Source organism: Podarcis liolepis (genome assembly GCF_965112155.1).
Source record: "Podarcis liolepis genome assembly, chromosome: 18".
NCBI classification, from domain to species: domain Eukaryota; kingdom Metazoa; phylum Chordata; class Lepidosauria; order Squamata; family Lacertidae; genus Podarcis; species Podarcis liolepis.
Genome location: NC_139572.1, coordinates 2,025,859 through 2,041,309, shown reverse-complemented (window position 1 = coordinate 2,041,309; position 15,451 = coordinate 2,025,859). Strand labels below are relative to the sequence as shown.

Below are 15,451 nucleotides of genomic sequence, written 5' to 3'. Positions count from 1 at the left end.
AACAGTCCCACTTATAAACGCCATCTCCAACTCCTCAGAAAATTCCATCAATGGTGCTTCTGAAAATTTTTACACATCACTTGGGAAGACAGGTGAACTAAGGCCAGTGTACTGGAAGAAGCAAAGATCACCAGTGTCAAAGCAACATCAACTTCGTCGGACTGGTCATGTTGTGCGGATGCCTGATAATCGTCTTCCAACGCAACTACTCTATTCCGAACTTAAAAATGGAAAGCGTAATGCTGGTGGTCAACAAAAGAGGTTCAAAGACTCTCTTAAGGCAAAACTTAAAATTGTAGCATAGACACCAACAACTGGGAAACACTGGCCTGCGAGCGCTCCAGTTGGAGAACAGCCTTTCCCAAAGGTGTCATGGGCTTTGAAGACACTCGAACTCAGGACGCAAGGGAGAAACGTGCTAAGAGGAAGGCACGCTTGGCAAATTCACACCGTGATCAACTCCCGCCCGGAAACCTCTCTCCCCACTGTGGAAGGACGTGTGGATCCAGAATTGGCCTCCACAGTAACTTACGGACTCACTGTGAAAACTGTGTTTATGGAAGACAATCTTAACTTGGCTACGAGGGATCATCAAAGAAGACGACAACCAGAAACAGTATACAGTGGTACCTCGGGTTAAGTACTTAATTCGTTCCGGAGGTCCGTACTTAACCTGAAACTGTTCTTAACCTGAAGCACCACTTTAGCTAATGGGGCCTCCTGCCGCCGCCGCACGATTTCTGTTCTCATCCTGAAGCAAAGTTCTTAACCCGAGGTACTATTTCTGGGTTAGCGGAGTCTGTAACCTGAAGTATCTGTAACCTGAAGCGTATGTAAGCCAAGGTACCACCCCGTATAGCAATGGCAAATGAAGCTTGCAATATTACCCACTTTAATGGGTTGTCATACGTCCAGATTTTCCCAGATGTTTCAGCGATTTTCCGGCCGGACACTGTTTCCGACGGCCAAAGAAAAACATCAGCCCTGTCTTCTGAACTAATTCAGGACCCACTTCCAGGGAGGGGAAGGTTTTTCTGCACTTTGGGCCCAGGGAAGGACAACACACAGACACACACCCCTGGCAGATCAGAGAGGGCCTGTGCAAAGCCCTGGTTCCTAGCTGCGTGGTTGTGGATCTGTCCCAGAACAGCATGGGCACCAAGGTCTCGTGTGCCCCACTCACCTCATGTAGGCAGGTGTATTGCACATGATACGGCGCCACTTTTTCCTCGCCTTTGATCTCCACGCTGATGTGCAGCCGGATCGCCCCAGAGACGGCCGATTTGTCCGTCCGCTTATCTGAAACAGTCCAGGGGAGAATGTGGTAGGCAAGCATCGCGTTTGGAGAAAGGTCAATTATGTCACACAGGTGTGCAGAGAACGAGTTGCCTGATAATGATGGCTTTCAGGCAAAATTTCTACGATCTCTGCTGCAGGTACCCAACTGTGTCCCCAACTCCATACTTCTGTTAGAAGCTGGTGAATGCCCAATTTCAACTAAAGCGTGGTGGGCTGCCCTAAAACATTGGCTCAGGATTTCAGTGTTTGATCTAGGAAAGGGTTTGTACCAACACCTGACCAATGAGGAATTTGTCAGCAAATGGCAGAAAACCATGGCTAAAAAAGCCACCTCTATTGGTCTATCACCCCCCCCCCAACTCTATTAATTTTTTTTAATATCTTTATTGTCATTGCCCCCTTTGGGGACAACGAAATTACTTGACTGCTCCATAAAAACACTAATTAAACAATACAGTATAATACAGCAAGGGAGATTCGATGACTTTCAAAGTCCGGGCTTCCCATTCAGGGCCGAGATCGCTCTGGAGAAGAAGCTGTTCTTAAGACGGCTCGTTCTTGTCTTCATCGTCCTGTATCTCCGTCCCGACGGCAGGAGCTCGAAGAGACAGTGACCAGGATGCGATGGATCTTTTACTATGTCCAGTGCCTTCCTATGGCACCTTGTGGCATAAATCTGCTCTAAGGTGGAGAGTGGGCAGCCAATAATGCTCTCTGCTGCCTTAACAACCCTGGATTATGAAGGCGCCCTAAAGACGTTAAAGCAAAGATTATGGGATAATAAACACAGTGACTTGCGATCTCAATCACATGCAGTCTGTAGTCCGCTGGCAGTAGGAGTACAATACCCCCAGGGTCTTGGGACTCAACAGTTCAGGGGATTGCCCCTACCACCTTCGCAATCGCTTACCCAAATTGTACCAGACGTCCATCTCCCCGCTCAACGTCCGCACCTCGATGATCGTCTGGCCCAGGAAGTCGTCGGATTCCCTCTTAAAGCGCTGCTTCACCCTAGACTTGATGTCGTCGTCTTCGTCCCAGACACGCACCTTGATTCGATCGGAGGAGTTATGGCATTCACTGTTGTTGCGGGAGAAGAAGGCAACGTCACAAACGAGAGCTGTTTGAGATCTTCAGCTCGCAGGGCTACGGTTCCCGGAGTTCCCCCCGCAAAACTTATTCTCCGGGGAGATCACGGCAGGGTGTGTGGTTCTTCCCCACCCCTCTGTGGCTTTACCCCCCCCCCACAATAATCCTGTGAGGTAGGTCAGGCTAAAGGACAGTGCCTGCCCCAAGACTGCCCAGGGAACTTTGTGGCCAAGTCTGTGGGTTAAACCACAGAACCTAGGACTTGCCGATCAGAAGGTCGGCGGTTCGAATCCCCGCAATGACGGGGTGAGCTCCCATTGCTCGGTCCCTGCTCCTGCCCACCTAGCAGTTCGAAAGCACGAAAGTGCAAGTAGATAAATAGGTACCGCTCCGGCGGGAAGGTAAACGGCGTTTCCGTGCGCTGCTCTGGTTCACCAGAAGCAGCTTAGTCCTGCTGGCCACATGACCCAGAAGCTCCCTCGGCCAATAAAGCGAGATGAGCGCCGCAACCCCAGAGTCGGCCACGACTGGACCTAATGGTCAAGGGTCCCTTTACCTTTTACCTCCAGGTCCTAGTCTGACGCTCTAACCACTTTGCCACACTGGGTGACAGGTCTCTTGCTGCATCTAACTGAGCGGTCCCCAAACTTTCCCTGACCGCCAGACCTCTTGAAAATTGCTGAGAGTCTCAGTGGACCAGCTAGATGCTGTCTGGAACTTCATTGCATTTTCTGTTGCTTCTTTTATTTCTTATATTGAATCACATCCTGCATGCCGTAGAAGCCCAACCAATTTGAACTGTAAGTGTGGGTTCCTTGAATGAAGCCCGTGGACGTGCTGGCAGTCTACGGACTGCAGTTTGGGAACCCCAGATTTGATATATGATTTGATATATGCTAGAGACGAGACCTTTGCCAACAAAGGTCCGTATAGCTAAAGCTCTGGTTTTCCCGGTAGTGATGTATGGAAGTGAGAGCTGGACCATCAAGAAGGCTGATCGCCGAAGAATGGATGTTTTTGAATTCTGGTGCTGGAGGAGACTCTTGAGAGTCCCATGGACTGCAAGAAGATCCAACCTCTCCATTCTGAAGGAAATCAGCCCTGAGTGCTCACTGGAAGGACAGATCCTGAAGCTGAGACTCCAAGACTTTGGCCACCTCAGGAGAAGAGAAGACTCCCTGGAAAAGACCCGATGTTGGGAAAGATGGAGGGCCAAGGAGAAGGGGACGATGGAGGACGAGATGGTGGGACAGTGTTCTCGAAGCTACCAGCATGAGTTTGACCAAAGTGCGGGAGGCAGTGGAAGACAGGAGGGCCTGGCGTGCTCTGGTCCAGGGGGTCACGAAGAGGCGGACACGACTAAACGACTACACAACAGCAATAACAGAGATGAGGACCCCGGGATATCAACTCACAAGTGGAAGTTCTCCTCCCAGATCGGGTTCAGGTTGCCGTAGATTGTTTTGGTCCTCTTTTTCGTCTTCCCGACCTGGACGGTGACATACGGGTCACTGGACCCGGTCTTGTCCTTCGCCTGCAGCCCTTGCGCGCAAACCACTGGTCGAGCGATCCCATGCGCAGCCGAGTGCCGTTTTGATGGGTTTCATGCGCACCCACGGCCGGGGGCGACCCCCCCAAAAAACAGCCACAAAACACAAAGAGAGAAAAATGAGGGTGGAAACAACAATAATAATTTATTATTTATACCCCACCCATCTGGCTAAGTTTCCCCAGCCACTCTGGGCGGCTCCCAATCAAGTGTTAAAAACAGTACAGCATTAAATATTAAAAACTTCCCTGAACAGGGCTGCCTTCAGATGTCTTTTAAAGATAAGATAGCTGCTTATTTCCTTCACATCTGAAGAGAGAGTGTTCCACAGGGTGGGCGCCACCACCGAGAAGGCCCTCTGTCTGGTTCCCTGTAACCTCACTTCTCGCAATGATGGAACAGCCAGAAGGCCCTCGGAGATGGACCCAGGTGTCTGGGCAGAATGATAGGGGTGGAGACGCTCCTTCAGGTATACAGGACCGAGGCCGTTTAGGGCTTTCAAGGTCAGCACCAACACTTTGAATTGTGCTTGGAAACGTACTGGGAGCCAATGTAGGTCTTTCAGGACCGGTGTTATGTGGTCTCCACTCCCAGTCCCCAGTCCAGCTGCCGCATTCTGGATTAATTGCAGTTTCCGGGACACCTTCAAAGGTAGCCCCACATAAAGCTCATTGCAGTGGTCCAAGCGGGGTATAAATAAAAAATTATTATTATTATTATTATATTACTGGGCTACAAGGGATCACCAAAGAAGAAGATTTCTCTATGCTCATCTGACTCTCTGTGTTTGCGCATATCTACATGCCTGTCTGTATAAACGTCCACTGGCTTGACGTACCTGTAATGCTGATCTTTGCAGACCACTTTGAGGTCCCATCCAGAACGCTCTGCTTCACAGCTTTCATCTGCTGGGTGTGAGTGGTCTTGGAGACGGCGAAGATCTCCTGGATCAGCTCAAAGATCTCGGGCTTATTGCGCTCCCGGATCTTCATGCGATCTTTCAGCACCATGATAATATTCTGCGTGCGGTCCTCAGCCCCGTGCTTGGAACTTTTCTCAGCCGCCCCTGGACAGAGAGAGAGAGAGATTTGCCGTGAATGGGTCACTGCAATGCATTCTGATTATTCCACACATTAGGGAACCTGTTACAGATAGGTAGCCGTGTTGGTCTGCCATAGTCAAAATAAAAAAATTCCTTCTAGTAGCACCTTAAAGACCAACTAAGTTAGTTCTTGGTATGAGCTTTCGTGTGCATGCACACTTCTTCAGATACACTGAAACAGAAGTTGCCAGATCCTTCTATATAGTGAGAAGGTGGGGAGGGGTTGGAAAGAGAAGCTGCTGAATTGCAACTCATTACCAAACTTAAAACCATGGAGACACCTGGTCTGAACAAAGACATTGGATTCTTATCTCATTATACATGACTAAGCCATTTCTCACCTTCTCACCCCTTGCCTTTTCCTGTAAGACCTATTACAGTCGTTAAGAGTCGTCAACAGGCTCATCTCAGCTATCTGCCAATCTCCCATTCCCACCACCCTTCTGAGTAATACCCCTCCCCACCTTCTCACTATATAGAAGGATCTGGCAACTTCTGTTTCAGTGTATCTGAAGAAGTGTGCATGCACACGAAAGCTCATACCAAGAACTAACTTAGTTGGTCTTTAAGGTGCTACTAGAAGGAATTTTTTTATTTTGATTAGGGAACCTGTTTTACATTTCGTAGAAGCGGGAAGAGCCATTACGCAGCAGAACAAGAGGTTGCGCCTAAGAAGATCAAACCTATCCATTCTTAAGGAAACCAGCCCTGAGTGCTCACTGGAAGGACAGATCCTGAAGCTGAGGCTCCAAGACTTTGGCTACCTCATGAGAAGAGAAGACTCCCTGGTGTTGGGAAAGATGGAGGGCACAAGGAGAAGGGGACGACAGAGGACGAGATGGTGGGACAGTGTTCTCGAAGCTACCAGCATGAGTTTGACCAAACTGCGGGAGGCAGTGGAAGACAGGAGGGCCGGCGTGCTCTGGTCCAGGGGGTCACGAAGAGGCGGACATGACTAAACGACTAAACAGCAACAAAGAGCAGATTCATTGAAACAAGTGTGCATGTTTTGGTGCTGCCCATTGGTTTCAATGGGGGTGGTCTACTCTAAGTTAGGACTAAAGGTAAAGGGACCCCTGACCATTGGGTCCAGTCGTGGCCGACTCTGGGGTTGTGGCGCTCATCTCGCTTTACTGGCCGAGGGAGCCGGCGTCCAGCTTCCGGGTCATGTGGCCAGCAGGACTAAGCCGCTTCTGGCGAACCAGAGCAGCGCACAGAAACGCCGTTTACCTTCCCGCCGGAGCGGTACCTATTTATCTACTTGCACTTGTGTGCTTTCGAACTGCTAGGCTGGCAGGAGCTGGGACAGAGCAACGGGAGCTCACCCCGTCGTGCGGATTTGAACTGACAACCTTCTGACTGACAAGCCCAAGAGGCTCCATGGTTTAGACCACAGCGTCACCCATCCAGATACACCATTGGCCTAATCTAGGAGACTCTCATTATGTTCTTTTAATAATAATAATAATAATAATAATAATAATAATAATAATAATACAATGGTGGTAATAAAAAAAGACATTGTATTATTTTTATTGGCAGATTGCCTTTGTTAACTGTGGTGCAAAATGCTTTGCTATTATCAGTGGTGAGAAGCTGCAGATTTTGGAAACGTAAGATGTGTATTTTATTGCTCTCAGTTCAGACAAAACCCTACAGCCTCCGACCCCAGGACAAACCCAAGAGAACAAGGCACCCCCTCCTCACTTTGCAAGCAGTCGGCGTTGAGCAGGTCTTGACACTTCTCGTGGCACTTGACTCCGCATTCTGTACACCGCATGCCTTGGCGCGCAATGCCCCAGAGCAGACCCTCGCACTCGTAACAGTAGGTGGGCGTTGTGGCGGTCCACACCTCGAAGTTGTGGGGGGTTGTGCAAGAGATGGGGTAGATTAAGGCTTGGAGGGTCTTCTTGTAAACATGGTTTTTCTGGAGGGAGACAACGAAAAATACACGATTGGGATCTGAATCATGTGTGACACTCTCTCTCAACTTTTTATAAAAGAACGGAAATGGCGCAGCGCCTTCCCCTCTCTCCCCGGACCCCTTTTGAACCAAGGGGCGGCAAGGGGGAGAAGCGATCTTCTCCTCTCTGCCCCTTGCTTCAAAAGAGGGGACAGAGCGGCGCTTCCCCTCTGTCCCCGGACGGTCTCCATAGGAACGCATTGATTGATTTTAAATGCATTCCTATGGGAAACTGTGCTTCGCAAGACGAAAAACTCGCAAGAAGAAAAAACTTGCGGAACGAATTAATTTCGTCTTGCGAGGCACCACTGTATTTGACCACATCAGGGCAGCCAGGAAAGGGGTAGAGCCTGTCATGACTAAAGTCTTTGAGGGCAGAAACTGGAAAGTGCTGGAAGATTCTAGAAGGTTCACTTCTGATGTAAATATGGTTTTGACTATCTCAAGGTCACGCTGAGCCAGGAGAGAGAAATCCCTGTGCTCAGCAAGCTGCGCTCTCTCTCTCTCTCTATCTTACTTTCGTTTGTACCTCGTGCGTCTGAAGTTTTTGTAACAAGCCTTTGCTTTTTAGTAAAAAATAATAATATCATTCTGGAACTTCTGACTCTGCGTAGTCTTTTTTCATTTACTGCAAGACGCTGTCCGTCAGAGTCTCCTTCTCCCATACAAGCTCCCTGTCTGAACTGTTTCACTGCTGAGGCAACATCTCCATTATAACTCCGAGCACTAGGGATATGGAGCTGTTCATAGTCCTGAACTTTCATGCCTTGCTCGGACTGGAAGAGGCACTGCTTATTGCTTCCACGTCCCCTGTGGGCTCCCAGTGTAGCCTTATTAGACTATACCGATTGGTGGGGTCTGCGTTGCTCCCGGGAGGGAGAAAGGAAGTTAAATGACACCGAGGTTGATTCAGAGAAAGAGTTTATTCTGCTCTCTGGATAGCAGAAGGCACTTGCGTGGTCAGTCCACAGCAAGTCCAAAGAAATGAGAAATTTCATGCCATATATATATCCTCCAGGCACCCTCTCCCCCTTCCCCAGGAATCCAGCCATGTCGACTTGTACACGCAGGTTGACATCACAGATGTTCCTGCTCTGGTACTCTTGACAATAAAAGGTTGCTCTTGTTCCTATACTCTTATCTTGGGGCAGGAGGTCACCAATTCTAAGAGCACTCCTGGCACCGTTCCCAGGTCTCTTGTCAGACCTGACAAGGTCTGTGCGTCAGAGTGTGGTCAGGATGTAAGATAAGACCCAGACGTGCCATCCCTGCTCCACTCGGAACTGGCAAGGCCATCCATTGCCGTCATGGACTGATAAAGGAGAGGGCTTTGAGCACTTGTTTATACAGCTGGCTTTCTATTTATACATTGGCTCAAGAGCTCAAGTTAATGCATTTTAGAAACGCTCCCTTGGAGGAGGAAAAATGTGGATTTTGGGTCCCGTTTCAGACTGACTGCACAGAAACCCGTTCCTTCACCAGGACAAGTTCTCCTAACACAAAAGAACCACCCAAGAGCAAATATATATATAAAAAAGGAGGAACTGGGACACTTACTAGCTCTTCATTGTTTAAAGTGCTTGATGCGAGTGCTGATGTGATACCAGCTTTCCTGGACTGGACCAAGGACTGTTGGAAGGAAGCAAAAAAGGAGAAGCATGTCAAGAATGCAGTGCAGAAAAACGACAACAAGAGAAGTTAAGACCCTGCATTCAAGGGGTCTTCACCTAGGCATGCAATGGGGGGGCGTGATTAGGAAGCATGTGTGGCCCTCCAGCATGGCTGAAACCACATTCCCCACGTGGCCGTGAAATCATGTCTGCTGGCACCAATGTAACAACAACAACAAGAAGAAGAGTTTGGATTTGATATCCCGCTTTATCACTACCCTAAGGAGTCTCAAAGCGGCCAACATTCTCCTTTCCCTTCCTCCCCCACAACAAACACTCTGTGAGGTGAGTGGGGCTGAGAGACTTCAGAGAAGTGTGACTGGCCCAAGGTCACCCAGCAGCTGCATGTGGAGGAGCGGAGACGCGAACCCGGTTCACCAGATTACGAGACTACCGCTCTTAACCACTACACCACACTGGCTCACAAGATGGGAAGGAACTATTGGAGCTTTCCCCTGCCTCCAGAAGTGATTCATAAACTCATCAGTGTCAAAACAATTTACAATCGAGTGGCGTTGGGGAGTTCGCCCATCACTGTTCTTAGTTGGGAGAAAGATTTGCGAGCCCTGAGCAAGAAAGAGAAATAAATAAGCAGACAAATACTCACCATAGCCTGCAAAGGCGTGTTGGTCAACGGTTGAGCAACAGAGGAAGAAATGAGATGTTAGGAGGACTGAGACAACCAGGTATATATATATTTATACATAAAAAGACCAAGCTTCCAAGCTTGAATTTCATTCTTCATTCGTAAGCAGCAGAATTCCCTGTCACCCACTGTGGTGGCCTGGGATTCAGACTCGGAGGCTGAACATGAGGAATCCCAGCCTGCACAGGATTCCCCGCCTCCAGAACCAGCTGAGCTGGGGCTGGGGCTTGAGCCTGAAGGGTCCTCACCTGTGCTGGGTCCTCAGGTGAGTCTGCTCTGGCTCCTGAGGTGATGGAGGACCCATTGCCTGCAGGTGCTCCACTCTCAGCCCCGTCAGAGGAAACTGAGGTTGCCTCTGGGTCCGGGAACCCTCCAGCCTCTCCTGAGCTGCAGAGGCTCAGGGCAGAGAGGCAGAGGGAACGGAGTTCCCGCAGGAGGAGGGCTTGCCTCCAGGCCAGGAGAGGTGAGTCACCAGAGGATCGGGGCCACCCTATGCCTCAGGGCAGATAAAAGCCAGCCAGCCCCAGTCCCAAGTTGCGGGAACAACATTGTTGGTTGCTAGTTCCTGCCCGAACCCTGTCCTGCTCTTCTGCCTGAGCTCCTGACCCGCCCTGGCTCCCTGCTTGCAAGCCTATTCCTGATTTCACCCAACTCCCTGTCCTACACCCAGTTCCAGCTACTATGGACTGCCTCCACGTTGCACCTTCGACCACGGACCGGGCTTGGACCTCACCTCTTGGGTAACCCACGGGACCAGCAGACCCACTACCTAAACATGTTGCGGCCTTTGTTATTCTAAATCAGGGCTGGATAACCTTCTTCAGCCTGCAGGGGCCTCTTCCCCTCATGGGTTAACTTCCGGGGCCACATACCAGCAGTGGGCGGGGCCACAGGGAAAGGGGCGTGGCCAGTGGCCAAAGTAGGCCGTCCCAAAGGCGTGACTCTTAGCTTTGCCCAGTAGGCTAGATCGCAGCCGTGCCAAAGTCAGTGACTTGGGCTGGTCTGGCAAAAGGGGGTGCTGCCTGGGGGCCAGATCTATAGGTCTGGGTGTGTGGGTTCAGTCTATGACCCGCAAGGTTCTCCACCCCTCTTGTAAATCAGGGTGGCAGTCAACTGCTCACGTGGAATTGGACCCTATTCCTTTTCAATGAGGCTAGAAAAACTAAATAAGGTAAAGGTAAAGGGACCCCTGACCATTAGGTCCAGTCGTGGCCGACTCTGGGGTTGCGACGCTCATCTCGCTTTACTGGCCGAGGGAGCCGGCGTACAGCTTCCGGGTCATGTGGCCAGCAGGACTAAGCCACCTCTGGCGAACCAGAGCAGCGCACGGAAACGCCGTTTACCTTCCCGCCGGAGTGGTACCTATTTATCTACTTGCACTTTGACGTTCCTTTGAACTGCTAGGTTGGCAGGAGCAGGGACTGAGCAACGGGAGCTCACCCCGTCGCGGGGATTCGAACCGCCGACCTTCTGATTGGCAAGTCCTAGGCTCTGTGGTTTAACCCACAGCACCACCCGCGTCCCATAGAAAAACTAAATACGAACGTGATATTTTGGGTCTCTTTTGTTAACCACCCACAAGCCACCTCTCGCTCAATCTCTTCCCCCCTCAACCGCACAGGCAATGTCTTCACACGTACCAGATTTTTCAGGCGATGGTTTGGAAAAATGGGCACAAACCGCAGCCCCTACCCGCCTTGAAAAACCCCTTCACATGCAAGACAGAGGCATCAGCAATACAAGCTTCAGCAGTCAGGGTTTATACAGGAGGAAATACACAAAATAAACAGTGGCAACCAGTAGGAAAACTCGCGGAGGGGAAAGGCAGACAGAGATAGGGAGGATAGTCAAAGCTAGACGTGCGAGAAGGGAGCGAGAAAGCGAAGAGAGGTTAAGCACAGGAGCTGGGCAAGGGAGCACGAAATGTTGGAATTTTTGGCCATGGCAAAGCTGCGCCCAGCAAGGATTCATTTTGCAATGACCAAGGGGATTGCGGTTTATTTAAAATAAAATGAATGAAGGCACCGAGATATAATAAAAATTAATAATAATTTATTATCTATACCCCGCCCATCTGGCTGGGCTTCCCCAGCCACTCTGGGCGGCTTCCCAAAAAATATCAAAATACTGCAATACATCAAACACTAAAAGCTTCCCTGAATAGGGCTGCCTTAAGATGTCTTCTGAATGTCAGGTAAATAATTATCTCTTTGACATCTGGTGGGAGGGCGTTCCACAGGGTGGGCGCCACCACCAAGAAGGCCCTCTGCCTGGTTCCCTGTAACTTGGCTTCTCGCAGTGAGGGAACCGCCAGAAGGCCCTCGACGCTGGACTTCAGCATCTGGGCAGAACGATGGGGGTGGAGACGCTCCTTCAGGTATTCTGGGCCGAGGCCGTTTAGGGCTTTAAAGGTCAGCACCAACACTTTGAATTGTGCTCAGAAACGTACTGGGAGCCAATGCAGAAACACACAGAGGGCATGATTTTGGCCACCTCCGGTCCATGCGGACTGCTGCCAGGTCTTTAACAGAAGAAGCAGGGCATTGAACATGGGACCTTAGCATGCAAAAAACCGGTGCTCAGAGACTGAGCTATGGCTCCCGGAAGCCCCCATGGAGTTGTCAACAAACGCAAGCATGCACAGGTAAGGTTTGAGGTAGACAATGCCAACCGCAGCATTGGAAAGGGGGCGCCTTTATTTACACAATGACGGAGGGCTATCCCTGGGGAAGGGTTGGGAGCGCCAGGGCATGTGTTGGAAGGGAAGAAAAAGGGGGAAATTCAGACGCAGGAAGACAGGCTGATGTTCCTCATTGGACAAGGGTTCCGTGCGGCTTCTGTTAAAGCGACGGCGCCGTATGAAAATACAAGACAACCGATCCCGAAGCCTCTTGTAAGCTCACTGTTTTGGCAAGCCTGGCAGCTTGGAGGGGAGATCTCCAGAGTCTCTGTTCCCCCGTCCCCAGGCTGTCCGTTAGGTGTGGTCAATGCTGTGTGGGATGTAATCCACTGGGAGCAGTCAAGTACAACATTCCTTGTTTTCCTAGAGGGGACATGCAAGGGGATGTTTGGTCCAGCCAGTAGAAACTTCCTGTTTCCTCCTGGCAGGGGCATCCTTCCTTTTGCATGTGATAGAAGGTGAGCGTGACCTTACCTGTCAATAATAATAATAATAATAATAATAATAATAATAATATATTATTTATACCCTGACCATCCGGCTGGGTTTCCCCAGCCACTCTGGATGGCTTCCAACAGAATATTAAAACACAATAACTTGTTAAACATTAAAAGCTTCCCTAAACAGGGCTGCCTTCAGATGTCTTCTAAAAGTCCAGCTCCCATCTGTGTGTGATGTAATCCACTGGGAGCAGTCAAGTACAACATTCCTTGTAACGCTAGAGAAGACATGCAAGGGAATGTTTGGTCCAGCCAGTTGAAACTTCCTGTTCCTCCTGGCTGGAGCATCCTTCCTTTTGCATGTGACAGAAGGTGGGCGTGACCTCACCTGTCCAGGTAACAAAAGGACGAGTCACGCAGCTCTCTCTCTCTTTTTGACTTCCTTCTTCGTTTGACCAGCTTTTAGCTAGGACTGCTCTGCTAGCTCTCAGCTAGCAGAAGCACTGGGATTATTCCTCCATATGGAGTAGATCCACATGTACATCTTTGTAACTAAGTCTGCCTTCAGGAATCCAACTGTGAACTGATGTGAGTAAACTTCTTTTATTGACTTTGAATAAGATTGTGGCATCTTTATTCTTTTAAGAGGAATTCAAGGGAACTTGCCAGGAACGTACAATTCAATCGGAGACAGGCTGAATTGTATAATAGTGAGAGGCTCACACGAGCCTGCAACCAGCCATCTGCTGTGCATGTAAAAGGGGAATGTATTCCCCCATATGGGGTAGATCCACATGTACATATTTGTAACTAAGTCTGCCTTCAGGGATCCATCTGTGAACTGAATGTGTGAGTAAACTTCTTTTATATGCTTTACACAAGATTGTGTCGTGTCTATTCTTTTTAAGGGGGAGGACTTACCAGGAATCCAATATTAAGCGGCTTAAACGAGCCTGCATCAAGCTATCTACTGTGCATGTAAAAGGGGAATGTAAAACTCTGCTAAGTAAAGGAACTTGCTAGCCCAAGTTAGGAAGGATATTAATAAACAATATATCCTCTCCTGCCACCCTGAACATCACCACAAATGCTTAGTGTTAAGGTTTAGACTTATTACAAGTTATTTTAAGTTAAAGTCCGCTGCAACTGGATTTCTTATGGACAGCACCAACCCTGAATATATTGGATTTGTGACCATTATGCTCATTTGCTTTCAGCAGCGGTAAAGCGCTGCTGGATGAAATACAATTGCCTCTGGTCGAAGAAATCCTGCAATGTGTTCAAGTTTTTACTCTGCTTAACGATACGGTGGAACCTTGATTCTCAAACGGCTTAGTTGTCGAACAAATCGGCTCCCGAACGCTGCAAACCCGGAAGTGAGTATTCCGGTTTGTGAACGTTTTTTTCAGAAGCCAAACGTCCCGCTTTCGACTGAGTGCAGGAAGCTCCTGCAGCCAATCGGAAGCCGCGCTTGGTTTTCGAACGGTTTCGGGAGTCGAATGGACTTCTGGAACGGATTAGGTTTGAGAACCAAGGCACATTACCCTGGGTCAATACTGAGTAGGATTCCATGACCAAATGGTACCTCAGGTTACATACGCTTCAGGTTACAGACTCCACTAACCCAGAAATAGTGCTTCAGGTTAAGAACTTTGCTTCAGGATGAGAACAGAAATTGGGCTCCGGCGGTGTGGCAGCTGCAGGAGGCCCCATTAGCTAAAGTGGTGCTTTTGATTAAGAACAGTTTCAGGTTAAGTACAGACCTCCAGAACGAATTAAGTACTTAACCTGAGGTACGACTGTATAGGCATTCTGCAAGCAATCTCCCCTACGTAATACTTCTTTTTCTCTCTGTGTGCGCATGTGTGTACACGCATATACAAACACGCATGTGTGTGTCCCCAGCCAACACGGGAACCCCAAATCTCCCCAGACCAGGCTTGCGCCAAATTGGTGGAGCTTCCAAGAGAGTTTGCCGGATGCGGGTGACGGGGGAACTCATACGATGCTCTCGCTTTAACCACCTCGTTCCTCACCAGGTCGCTGATGACTAGTGGGAGAGATTTGCATCCAGGTCTAATGTCAGGCATGCTGTCTATGCAGCGCAGAAACTTGACTGCCGCTCCCCTGGGGGACGGACGCAGCCCAAAAAACGTCCCAGAGAAGAAAGGGGGAAGAGAGGGGGTGGAAACAGAAACAAGAATGAGCTGTATTAGCGAAGCGAAGCGAAGGTGAACTCAGCGAGGTGTGTGCCGCCGAAGAGCCGAGATAATGGAGGGCAAAGCCTTTAACCCTGTCAGACAGTTCTGATTTTTTCTTTTTTCTGTTTTTTTTATTAAAGATTTTGTTGATTTACAAAAGTGTGCAATGTCTCTCTCTCGTGTCCCCAACAGCCTTGACCAAAGATGTTGTGGGCTTTGAAGACGCTCGAACTCAGGACGCAAAGGGAGAAACGTGCCAAGAGGAAGGCATGCTTGGCAAACCCTCACCGGGATCAACTCCCGCCCGGAAACCTGTGTCCCCACTGTGGAAGGACTTGTGGATCCAGAATTGGCCTCCTTAGCCACTTATGGAGTCACTGCTAAAACCCTGTTTTGGAAGAAGAAGCAGAAGAGGAGGAGGAAGAGGAAGAGGAAGAGGAAGAGGAAGAGGAAGAGGAAGAGGAAGAGGAAGGAGAAGGAGAAGGAGGAGGAGGAGGAGGAGGAGGAGGAGGAAGAAGAAGAAGAAGGAGGGAAACGAATAAACACTTATCTGCAAGGGGATCTACCGTATTTTGCGCCCCATAAGACGCTCCGGCCCATAAGACGCACCTAGTTTTTTGGGGGGGAAATAAAGAAAAAAAATTTATTTCCCCCCCAGGTGCGGGGCTGGAAGAACCAGGTCGGGGAACAGTGGGAAGGCACGCTCTGCCTCCCCGCTGTCCCCCGAGCTTGTGGGGCTGGCGATGGGGAGAAGTGCACCAGTCCCGGGAGGGCAGGCAGCTCTGTCCGGCCATCCTGAGCGGGGCGGGTCT

The 15,451-nt window shown here is 49.7% G+C and overlaps 1 protein-coding gene across 2 annotated transcripts in view; it reads right to left on the bottom strand.

Annotated features, from left to right (window-relative positions):
- Positions 1-15,451, bottom strand: part of LOC310697231 (protein unc-13 homolog A) — a 113,931-nt gene that overhangs the window by 59,705 nt on the left and 38,775 nt on the right. The window contains exons 1-7 of one of the 2 annotated variants that reach the window (XM_083483638.1): positions 9,280-9,298; positions 8,560-8,631; positions 6,747-6,966; positions 4,776-5,003; positions 3,804-3,945; positions 2,210-2,379; positions 1,184-1,299 (exon numbers count right to left, since the gene is read on the bottom strand). In XM_083483638.1, coding sequence (XP_083339764.1) covers positions 1,184-1,299; positions 2,210-2,379; positions 3,804-3,945; positions 4,776-5,003; positions 6,747-6,966; positions 8,560-8,631; positions 9,280-9,282 — 951 coding nt within the window. In that variant the 5' untranslated portion in view covers positions 9,283-9,298. Of the gene's footprint in view, positions 1-1,183; positions 1,300-2,209; positions 2,380-3,803; positions 3,946-4,775; positions 5,004-6,746; positions 6,967-8,559; positions 8,632-9,279; positions 9,299-15,451 lie in introns of those variants that run through there. The other variant, XM_083483639.1, reaches the window with a different exon arrangement.